Here is an 11,067-nt window from a genome sequence, read left to right on the forward strand (position 1 = left end):
GACATGGTACGTGTTTACTCTCCCTCATGTTCTCCATCCATCCATGCCTGCGATGTTCTTGAAATGGCTAAACTAAGGGCTTTTTGTAGCTGGCTGGTTGGTGTTCAGTTTAGCAAGTAAGTGGCTTCAGGTGTGTACTTGAGTGGTAAAAATGACCCGATGTGTTTTCCATTTGGCACCCTGAGATCTCATTTTTGAACAAAGTGTATGTATGAAATAGTGTAGTGTGCAGGACCAAGTGTGTTTGAACAAGGAGTAAGTGTGCCGTAGAGTCGGTCCTTGTCAGAAGTTGTATCGGGTGCGGTAGCGCGTTGCGTGACGGTATAGCTGAGTGTATAAACAACGGAAGCATTGGTCGCTTTGGTTGATGTCGAATGTCCTGGATCGCAGCTGTCAGACAGAAGGGCGTAACTTTCCAAACCGTGTTTGCTCACAGATTTCATTAAAGCAAGTAAGCGATCTTACTGAATGTCCATTTCTAAGCCACACAAAGTTGCCATGTCCCAAACCTCTGCCAAACATGGAGGGCAGTTGAATACAGAGCCGGGTAGTAATTATTTCTTCTGCTTACAATGTATTACGTTATTGTTTGGATAACTTCTTTCTTTTTAGTCTTTAAAGGGACTTTATGGACTTTTGAATTTTTATGCTCGCGACTGCCCCCTCAGGCCAAAAGTGTAACGGCAGCTTCAATAGTAGGCTCTTGCACGAGGCGCGCATGCTGTATGTGCACACTCCTTAACGAAAATAACAGCTGAGACAGTCCCCCGTGTGTGTGTGTGTGTGTGTGTGTGTGTGTGTGTGTGTGTGTGTGTGTGTGTGTGTGTGTGTGTGTGTGTGTGTGTGTGTGTGGGGCCCGGAGGACAGAGGACAGGAGAACACACAGCTAATTAATTAAATAATGTGGTTCTGTACCTTTCTCTTCAGCACAGCCGACAAAGGTTTATGATGGGTCAGTCCTCCTGCATGCTCAGATCATTCCCTTCCCTTGCTTGAAAAATTGTTCCAAAATGAAAGTTGAACCCACATCTTTTTTATCTGTGAATTCAATGCCGTTCGGCGAGTCTCAAATAAAAATTTGGACATCTTATTGTAAAAAAAATTATCATTAATGTAAAAAAGAAACTCTAAATAAACTATGTTCACATCCAGAATCAAACCCAGGTCTTCTACATGGGACTCAGACGTCTTACAAGATAAGCTACACTCTAGTAACATTCACGGTATCTGTAACATTTATGTCCTTGATGACAGCTGAAACAACGTTCAAAGAACGGTTCGGAGTGAAAATGGCTATTTTGTTGCTAATTTGCAGGAAATATCTAGAAGAAAGTTCTACAGAAAGTAGCTAAGGGTCCTCAGAAATGTAGCTAGCTTTGTCACTAGGCGTTAGGAACAGCGACAAAGTGGCACTGCCTCTCTCTCTGCTGCTAAAGCTACGGATAGCAAACGCTACGGGCGATGCCTGAGCGTGAACGTGCATGAAGCAGCCTGCTCGACCCGAGCATCTCTTTTTCTGTGATTTTACAGAAAAACAGGCAATCACAGTAAAAATGCCAGGGCTCATTCTACAGGACCAGGGCATTGCAGGAGAATGTATGAAGAATATATTTATTATTTCTATACATGTTTTGGCTGTCACACTTCCATAATGCCCCTTTAAATGATCAAAAGTAGTCCGCAACTTTATGTTTGTCTGAAACATGACTTCATTTGAAAATGATTAGATCTGATTTTATTCAGTACTCAAGTAGCATGTTTACTAAATGTTTTACTCCTAAATATTCCTTCATGTCAACCAACACAACCAGAGCACAGCCACACAGCAACAGTCTGGCTAGAATACCAGATAACATTTTGTTAGTGGTTACTTTTAATAAATTGTCATTCAAATATAATACTCTATAAAATGATGGATTAGCAATAATATTGAACCTTTAATATTTGCTTGATGTTGTAAATAAATACCTAGGGTTTGCCAGGGAACCAACACTGAAGCAAAAATATAGTTTATAAACATCAATTTATTACTATATTTCTACTACTAATGAAACAGGACAAATGATTATAAATGATGATTTTATATATGTTTTTAAGAGCCTGTTTAAGTGACTCAGAGAAGATGGGGTGTCTGGGTTTTTAAAATTTCTGGCTGAATTTGTCATGATCCGTGGCAAATGTTTGACCCACATGGAGAGAATACACACAGGAAACCAGAATAAGTATATGAACATTTATTAAGAATTGGGTGTTATGGAAGGCAGGGAACTGGAGCTAATCAGCGAAGACGGATGTCGGGTACAGGAACCCGGAAACTATAAAACAAGAGAGAAGATGAGTTGGGCAGGAGATCATCTAATAGCAGGTAGGAGTAGATGCTTACAGAAGGTGAGGAGTAGCTGGACTTCAGGGAGGGAGGTGGAGCTGGAGTGGTGGTACAGTAGGTGAGGTCCAGAGATGGGCAACTGTAGAATAGATGGTGAACCGTAGGGAACTTTTGAACGGGATCTGGGTAGAAGAATGAGATGTAGCTTACGGCACCATGCTGGAGGGTGGACAGGAGACGCACAGCAGCTGAGGATGATGATGGAGGTAAACAGGAGCTCAGGAGGCTTTCAGGAGATGGGGAAGGCCAGTAATGAAGATTAGGATGGTGGGTCTAGAGTGGATGGTTCTGACAGAGGAATCCAGGTGTGAAGCTGGACTGTGGACTTAGAAGGTTCCAGGAATCACCACAGGCAGCCGGTTAGCCCGAGGAGCCAGCAGGACAAGATTAATATCATGGTTGTCAACTAGAATCAGGAATACACTAGAGCTAGGTTTCAGTTGTCATGAGTGTAAACTAGATCATTTAAACCAAAAACATGTTCTGGTACCAGGCTGTAAACATGTTTATTTCTGCTGTGAAATTGGTGTTTTTAACATGGGAGTCAATGAGGATTTGCTCGCTTCTGACACCAGCCCCTAGTGGATGAGGGTGGAACTGCAATTTTTGGTACTTCCGGGTTGGCCTCAATTCTTTCAAATTTTGAGCCACATTGTGGGGGCTTGGCGCACACACACACACACACACACACACACACACACACACACACACACACACACACACACAAACAAGAGCCATTGTGTGTGTGAGATGTTACGTTTCCGCTGTCAGCGCCGTTAATGAGCCTTTTTTTTTATTCTTTATTTAGGATATTGGTTCGTTAACAATACAGTCGATATACATAAATGACTCAATATCCACTATGAAGTACATGGAAACAGTATAAACATAACAAAAACATACCAACAGATTCAACGCCAGGGGTTACTGCATACAAATTATGAAACATGAGAATGATGATCGAAACAGGAAACAATACGAGACATGCAACAGAGTACGAATTATGGAAAGATTTGAAATTTCGAGCAGAGACTTAGTGTCTTAATGGCTTTGTTATTGTTCGAGGTGGAGATTGTTTTCAAATAAAGCTTAAGCTCTTTTTTCAAGACACAAAAGGAAGGTCTTATCTTTAACACTTTACATTTATGGATGTAAAACTTGGTCAGCAATATGATAAGATTAGATATGAACAGTTCATTTTCCAAATCCCTCTGATAGTCTAGAAATCCAAACAGAACATTATGAAAATGTAATACAAAGGTCTCATGGATATGGTCCAATATAAATCTACAGACGCCTTGCCATAGTTTCCGAGTGTGTTCACAAGTCCAGAACAAGTGGTCGATAGTTTCTGGGTGCTCCTTGCAGAAAGTACAGGATACATCAAAGTCTTTAATGAATCTCCTCAGGAATGTTTTAACAGGATAATAGCGATGAAGGAGTTTGAATGTGACTTCTTTGACTTTGTTTGTAAGCAAGTATCTGTTAGGAAGAGTCCATACTTTTTCCCACGACACATATTGAACAAGTGAATTCCATTTAGGGAGAACATGTGGTAAAGAAACACAATCAGCTAGAAAAAGGGAGCGAATCTGCTTATTTGGCCGTAATCTCGATAGAAAACAAAGTTTCCCTATAAATGTGTCACTTGGATCAGGCAAAGGGGTCATGTTAGATGGTGGGGTGGTACAACTTTTGAAAAGCATGATAACACCAGATGGAATAGCGTCGAAAACAATAGCAAATTCTTTAGGGGTTACAGGAGTTTTATAATGAGAAAGAAATTCTTGATAAGTAAATAAATTTCCTTCCTTATTAAAGAGCTGATTGATCTTTATAATGCCATTCCTAAAACAATTGTCAAAGAATAAGGATTTGCCGTTAATGAGCCTGTTCAATTGCACATACGTAATCATGACGTAGAGCCATCATGGCGTTACCTGGGTAGAGGGCGGGACTTGTTGAAAGACGCAATAGATTACGTGTCTGGCGGGATTGACGCTAGCTTCGCCCTATCGAAGCCGCTTTCACTGCTGCAGCTCCGCTGGTGGACCGTGGTGTTTGAGTTTTGTGGTCCTGATATGTCGGCCTCTGGGAGTAAACTGGCCACCAACAGTGAAGAGGTGTGAGAGGGGGTATCGGGGTATTTAGGGCATTCATTAACAGGGTGGCCAGGGTATTCACCTCTGCGGTGGATAAAGGGACCCGCGGCTGTAAGAGCAGTCAGAGTCGGTGTGGTTTGAGCCGTTCAGACTGGCTGACTCCAGGAGAATAACGGGAGTCTTATCGGTGGCTTGGAGCATCTGAATTAGCTTAGCACCGCGGTAGCTCTCCGTCAGGACGAGCCGTGCTTCCCATCGCCACTGACGGATTGGTCGATTGATTTAAATCCCAAGAGGACACTGTGCGACCAGGACCGACATCACATTCATCGGTTCGGACCCACAGCCGCTGGAACACCGCCCCCCCCCCCCCCCCCCCCCTGGCTTCCAGGTGAGCTGGGTGCTAGCCGGCCGCTAGCCGCGGCTAACACCTAGCTTCAAGCTAACAGCGGTAAGGGCTTGTCTGTGTTAATGCCTGTAGCCTGTTTCATTTGGACTCCTGTCATCCGCTGCGCCTCTTTCCGCTTTAATGTGTCAAGGTGGGTTTTATCCCGCGCAGATGACCGGTTATTGTTAGTGTAGGTGCGTTCCGCCCCCGCGGGCTGAACCCCCTTCTAAAGTAGCTCCGATTTCCATCTTTATTGTTGGTTCGGACGCAGAGATGGCAGGCTGTAGCGCCAGCATTTAGCGCAAGGTGCGCACTGATCCGCGGGTCTGTCACCTGCGGCACGCACGCAGCTCGCACCGCTGGCCCGCAGCAGCCATCGGAACGTGATGGTTGGAGGAGTCTGTGGGTGAAGCCGCGGTTTGCGCACTCTGCAGCACACACCCAGGGTGCTGTGGGCTTCTTCACACATGAAGAGAAGCAGCACGGTGCTCCAGAACTAAAGTCTCGTTCTGGTGGTGCTGCAGAACCAGGAAGTCAGAGGACGTATGAGGAGCTCAAGGAGCAGTTTATGGGTAGACAAACTTCCGTTCATCTCCAAGATCTTGGAAAAGGTTGTGGCTAAACAACTCACAGCTGCTCTTGATGAACATAACATCTATGATAGCTTCCAGTCAGGTTTCCGTAGAGCTCATTCTACTGAAACAGCTCTTCTTAGAGTCTCTAATGACCTTCTGACTCACAGTGATGCAGGGGACTGTTCTGTTCTGGTCCTGCTGGACCTGACTGCAGCCTTTGACACTGCTGACCATCACCTGCTACTGGAGAGGCTGAGAGACTGGGTAGGCCTACCAGGATCTGCTCTGGAGTGGTTCTTTTATCTGAGGAGCACTACATGGTAATTTAGGTATCCAGGAGGAACGCACACACACACACACACACACACACACGCACGCACGCGCTCTCTCCTTTACTGTTGTAATTATTGTTTCATTAAAAACATTTCTGTATCTGAGGAGTAATGCCTCTGAGAATAAGAAGTAGATGAAGGAAATCTGTTCATATCCGGGAAACCACAGTTCTATGGGTCAGAGTGTTGTGCTCAAGAGCACTTCAACATGTGTTGGGGAAGCTGGGATCAAACCACCGCCCTTCCGATTAGCTGGCGACTGCCACAGCCACTCCACTGGTGTGTTTGATCCAGACTTCCAAGACAATTCTAACGAATAACTGGCCTAGAACTAATCGCTTCATCATGAGCGTTACCTTCTGTTTACGTCTACCGCTGCAGGTGGAGTCCTGACCAGCCATCGCTCCGGGTTACCTGTGAGGTGCAGCACACCTGAGAGGAATCGCCTCAGTTTCCATCTGTGGGATGCGAGGACGGGCCTGGGATGTCCCAAACAAAAACGGCTCCAGACACAGCTGCACCCCCATCGTCCTTCCTGCTTTAGAAAGGTTTTCAGGTTTTCTGTTGTTGCTGTGAAGCAGCCATGTCCTCCGAGGGACAGGAGTTGGAGGGTGTTGTCCAAGTCTAGGCGTTCCGTGTGAGGAGGTGAGCCGAGGGACGTTCCTGGAGAGGAGATCCTGCCGTAGCCAGGAGTCATGTTCAGAAGCAGCTGTGTGGGCGTGGCTGACTTCAGTGTTCACGGACTGAGAAAAGCACACCTTTGCTCGGGTCATGCCGGTGATGGAGCTGGCAGATGAGGTGGTTTAGATTGCGCCCCGGCTGGGCTCAGGGATGCTCCGACACAGGAAACCCAGACTGCTGCTGTGGTCCTCCTACAGGCTGCTGCTCCTGAAACACGTCCTGGTCTAAAGCCTCTTTGGGGTTAGCTGAGGGACACTGTCCGGACGGCTGGCACACCTTCACGTGACCCATTCCAGCTCTGGAGGAGAGAAAGCTGAGCCCATTCTTCTCTTTATTTCAGCTGTTTTTGAGTTTTCTACAAGAACGGGTCCGCCTGCTCCTTTCCCGGTCCCTGTCCTGGTGCAGCAGGACTTTCCTTCTAGAAGAATTTATACAAATAATGTATTTGCACTGTTGGGATGTAGGCTCCATGTGATCTCCTGCCATTGGAACAGACCAGGCTCTCTTGAGAGAAGAAACCAGTGAAACCATGATGCACGGTTCAGGTGAAAGCCTAAACAGCTGTTCCTCTCTGCTCACCTCCTCTGGATAACTGGTGGTTTCACACCAGTCGTCTCTTCTGGAAACAAAGTTTTCAGACTCCTCCCTCAAATGCACTAGATCAGCTTTGCTGTAGAAAAACGAGCATTCCCACTCCGTTTTTGAGCGTGCCGAGGACGTTTCTGTCTGTCTGAGGATGAAGCCGTGGACCGCTGACCTCTGAATGACGAGGTGAGCAAAGGCGCAAACCACAGCTCACAGGAAGTGATGCCAGGTAGCAGCAGTAAAAGTGGAGGGCGGGGTCCATCCTCTTCACCTCTCCCCCACGCGGTGGTCCTACCCAGCAGACCCCTGAGACCCTCCCGCTATGTTCCAGTGTCGGCAGCGACCTTCTTCCTGGTTGGCTCCACCACGCTCTTCTTCTGCTTCACGTAAGTGGCAACAGCTGGTTTCCTCTCGTGAAAACAGGAAGGTGTGACGTCCTCCTGGTGAACAGCTGAGGGCTTTAGTTATGAACAGATTAACATCATTACATCCAAGGTCTGACTAGATGTGGGTTAGGGTTCACCTTCTGATGAACGGTTGCAGTGCGGTACGTTGCTATGGTAACAACTAGCTTCTTATTTTCCATCTTATATTTAGACAAGGGTGGGGGTGGAGCATGAACTCAATGATGGCTTTACGCATCATCAAAGTGCTGCAGGAACAGGAAAGACGTGTGAGAGGACGCATCATGTCAGCTGATCAGCTGTGTTGTGGTGTAACACACAGGCAGATGTGTGTGTGTGTGTATAAAAGAGCAGCAGTTTGTTGACAAACATGAGTGCTGTGGAATTGTGACATCATTTGACGACAGGTGCGAGTGTCCATCAGACCCCGCCCCCTGGCGTGTTGTTTTGCATGCATGTGTGAGAATCTCTAATCTGTTTGTGTGGACCGTGTGGGGGAGGCAGTCGGCTTTGTGCCTCAGATTAGCGAGGAGGAATTAGGCCAACATCTGTCACCCCGGCATCATCCTGGCATATTTCTAGCTATAGTGGCAGGGACGCACAATGTATCGGCATCAATATCGGTATTATGTTAAATATCGGTAGTAAAACTGGGCTGATGATAACAAATGATCACTTTATATGTATATAAATGTATATACACTCAACAAAAATATAAACGCAACACCTTTGTTTCTGTTCCATTTTTTCATGAGATGGACTTGAAGATCAAAAATTCATTCCAGATACACAATATTACCATCTCTCTCAAACCTTGTTCACAAATCCGTCTAAATGTGTGATAGTGAGTACTTCTGCTTTGCTGAGATAATCCATCCCACCTCACAGGTGTGCCACATCAAGATGCTGATCCGACATCATGAGTAGTGTACAGGTGGACCTTATACTGCCCACAATAAAAGGCCACCCTGGAATGTGCAGTTTTGTTTGTTATGTTTATGTTTATGTATTTAGCAGACACTTTTGTCCAAAGCGACTTACAAGTGATAATCTGCATTTTGCCCTTGAGGCTAACAACAACAATAGTAACAACACACACACAGCAAGATGCCACAAGCATTGAGGGAGCGTGCAATTGGCATTCTGACAGCGGGAATGTCAACCAGATCTGTTGCTCATGCTTTGAATGTTCATTTCTCCACCATAAGTCGTCTCCAAAGGCGTTTCGGAGAATATGGCAGTACATCCAACCGGCCTCACAACCACAGACGACGTGTAACCACACCAGCCCAGCACCTCCACATCCAGCAGTTTCACCTCCAGGATCGTCTGAGACCAGCCACTCAGACAGCTGCTGAAACAATTGGTTTGCATTACCAAACAATTTCTGCACAAACTGTCAGAAACCGTCTCAGGGAAGCTCAACTGCATGCTCGTCGTCCTCATCGGGGTCTTGACCTGACTCCAGCTCGTCACCGTAACAGACTTGAGTGGGCAAATGCTCACATTCAATGGCGTCTGGCACGTTGGAGAGGTGTTCTCTTCACAGATGAATCTCAGTTTACAATGTTCAGGGCAGATGGCAGACAGTGTGTGTGGCGTCATGTGGGTGAGCGCTTTGCTGATGTCAATGTTGTGGATCGAGTGGCCCATGGTGGTGGTGGGGTTATGGTATGGGCAGGCATCTGTTATGAACACAGAACACAGGTGCATTTTTTGATAGCATTTTGAATGCACAGAGATACCGTGATGAGATCCTGAGGCCCATTGTTGTGCCGTACATCCATGAACATCACCTCGTGTTTCAGCAAGATAATGCACGGCCCCATGTTGCAAGGATCTGTACACAATTCTTGGAAGCTGAAAATGTCCCAGTTCTTGCATGGCCAGCATACTCACCGGACACGTCACCCGTTGAGCATGTTTGGGATGTGCTTGACCGACGTATACGACAGTGTGTACCAGTTCCCACTAATATCCAACAACTTCGCACAGCCATTGAAGAGGAGTGGACCAACATTCCACAGGCCACAATTGACAATCTGATAAACTGTATGCGAAGAAGATTTGTTGCACTGCATTAGGCAAATGGTGGTCACACGAGATACTGACCGGTTCTGAGTCCCCAGACCCACAATAAAGCAAAAAATAAAAACTAGGGCTGGGCAATACGGCCTTAAATCAATATCACGATATATTGAAGATTTCACCTCGATAACGATAAATGGACGATAACTACAGGTATGCACGGAAACAAAAGTTGTCCACTAGATGGGGCTGTCACATGTGATATGTCAAGGTGGTAAAGCTTCTTAAAGGGACACCCAACGTTGCCAACCTACACACAGCTATTCATTTTTTTATTATCAAATTTATTGACATGGGAAAAATTATCTCGATAAGGGTCAGAAATTTCGATAACGATACGTTTTGATTAATTGCCCAGCCCTACAAAAAAATGCACATTCCAGGGTGGCCTTTTATTGTGGGCTGTATAAGGTACACCTGTGCACTACTCATGACGTCACATCAGCATCTTGATGTGGCGCACCTGTGAGGTGGGATGGATTATCTCCACAAAGCAGAAGTGCTCACTATCACACATTTAGACGGATTTGTGACCAATGTTTGAGAGAAATGGTGATATTGTGTATCTGTAATTAATTTTAGATCTTTAAGTCCATCTCATGAAAAATCGGAGCAGAAACAAAGGTGTTGCGTTAAAATTTTTGTTGAGTGTATGTATATGTATGCATATGTATATATGTATATGTAATATGTATATGTGTGTATATAATTATGTATATATTATAATTATATATATATATTATAATTATATATATACACATATATATTTATATGTATATATGTGTATATATATATATAAATATATATATAATATATAATATATATATGTGTCTACTAATGCTGCAGGGACTTGATTCGGATCTAGATACCTCCATAATCCTGCACTTTTGTATCCAGCTCACTGCTGACCTCGGTGCTGTTCTTGTTGCAGGTGCCCGTGGCTCTCGGAGCGTTTCTCAGTAGCAGTGCCCATTTACAATGGAGTCATCTTCCTGTTTGTGTTGGCTAACTTCTGCATGGCCACCTTCATGGACCCAGGCATCTTCCCCAGAGGTCAGTGACTGGACTGTTCAGGTCCAGGGTCCATCACAAACTGGTTTGGAGGATTTTCTGATATGGCTTCGTGTTGTAGCGGCAGGAGTAGTTGTCCTGTAGGTTGCTCTTTTCTGTCTGCTCTCATTGGACCACTCAGTTTTATAACCTGTGTGTGTGTGTGTGTGTGTTACTTATCCAGCGGCGGAGGACGAGGACAAGGAGGATGACTTTCGTGCTCCCCTCTACAAGACGGTGGACATCAGAGGGATCCAGGTTCGGATGAAGTGGTGCTCCACCTGCCGTTTCTACAGGCCCCCCGCTGCTCCCACTGCTCCGTCTGTGACAACTGTGTGGAGGTGGGACCACGCTCACACACGCCACCAGACATCAGCGTTTCTATCTGCTCCATGCCCACCCCCCTTAGGCAGCCGTCCCTGTCGCTCTCATGGCTGGAACAGTGAGAAGAAAATATTTCCAATAGTTTTTTAACA

The 11,067-nt window shown here is 45.6% G+C and overlaps 1 protein-coding gene across 1 annotated transcript in view; it reads left to right on the forward strand.

Annotated features, from left to right (window-relative positions):
• The first annotated feature begins 4,352 nt into the window (after nt 1–4,352).
• Nucleotides 4,353–11,067, forward strand: part of LOC107382360 (palmitoyltransferase ZDHHC5-A) — a 28,247-nt gene continuing 21,532 nt past the window's right edge. Inside the window, 5 exon segments of the mRNA XM_070553629.1 lie at nt 4,353–4,939; nt 6,165–7,435; nt 10,473–10,594; nt 10,776–10,892; nt 10,895–10,932. Of these exon segments, the coding sequence (XP_070409730.1) occupies nt 7,272–7,435; nt 10,473–10,594; nt 10,776–10,892; nt 10,895–10,932 (441 nt within the window). The 5' untranslated portion in view covers nt 4,353–4,939; nt 6,165–7,271.

Source organism: Nothobranchius furzeri, chromosome 7, assembly GCF_043380555.1.
Source record: "Nothobranchius furzeri strain GRZ-AD chromosome 7, NfurGRZ-RIMD1, whole genome shotgun sequence".
NCBI classification, from domain to species: domain Eukaryota; kingdom Metazoa; phylum Chordata; class Actinopteri; order Cyprinodontiformes; family Nothobranchiidae; genus Nothobranchius; species Nothobranchius furzeri.